General features: G+C 51.6%; 1 protein-coding gene across 1 annotated transcript in view; it reads left to right on the plus strand.

Annotated features, from left to right (window-relative positions):
• Window positions 1–599, plus strand: part of LOC125488179 (disintegrin and metalloproteinase domain-containing protein 12-like) — a 10440-nt gene extending 9841 nt beyond the window's left edge. The window contains exon 6 of the mRNA XM_048621107.1: window positions 464–599. Coding sequence (XP_048477064.1) covers window positions 464–599 — 136 coding nt within the window. The remainder of the gene's footprint in view (window positions 1–463) is intronic.
• Window positions 600–744: the final 145 nt, after the last annotated feature.

Raw genomic sequence — 744 nt, forward strand, 5'->3', positions numbered from 1 at the left:
CATAGCCCTGTATCGCTCCCCAAACTAATCCCACTGCCCCCCGCTCTCTCCCCATAGCCCTGTATCAATCCCCAAACTAATCCCACTGCCCCGCTCTCTCCCCATAGCCCTGTATCGATCCCCAAACTAATCCCACTGCCCCGCTCTCTCCCCATAGCCCTGTATCAATCCCCAAACTAACCCCACTGCCCCACTCTCTCCCCATAGCCCTGTATCACTCCCCAAACTAATCCCACTGCCCCGCTCTCACCCCATAGCCCTGTATCAATCATTTATTCAGCTTTCCTTCTCTCACGCTGATTTGGATAAAATAAGATCAGCTCTGAATCTATTTTGGGAAACAAATATGACCTTTTTACCAGGGAGATCAAATGCACACAGTCTCACAATAGATTGTCAGGAAGCAGGTGGTGGAAGGGACTAGTGACTGCGTTTGACACCCACCTGTTTCCTCCCTTTGCAGATTTTGTATGCTCAGAGAGCACTGCTGCCAGGATAGCTTCTGCCCCCTGCTGTCCGGGGCTGCACACTTCCCCGGCCGACAAATCAATTCAGCAAACACGCATTCCTTTGTGAACGAGACTGTCCACAGGGTTTAAGGGGCAAGCTCCCTTTTTTAAACTAAAATCCAGCATCTTCTACACTGCTCCCCCCCCATCAAACACTCCCAGGGACAGCATGGGGTTAGATACAGAGTAAAGCTCCCTCTACACTGTCCCCCCCAACAAACACTCCCAGGGACAG

The sequence above is a fragment of the Rhincodon typus genome, unplaced genomic scaffold (assembly GCF_021869965.1).
Source record: "Rhincodon typus isolate 14 unplaced genomic scaffold, sRhiTyp1.1 hic_rhity00000054, whole genome shotgun sequence".
In the NCBI taxonomy this organism is placed as follows: Eukaryota; Metazoa; Chordata; class Chondrichthyes; order Orectolobiformes; family Rhincodontidae; genus Rhincodon; species Rhincodon typus.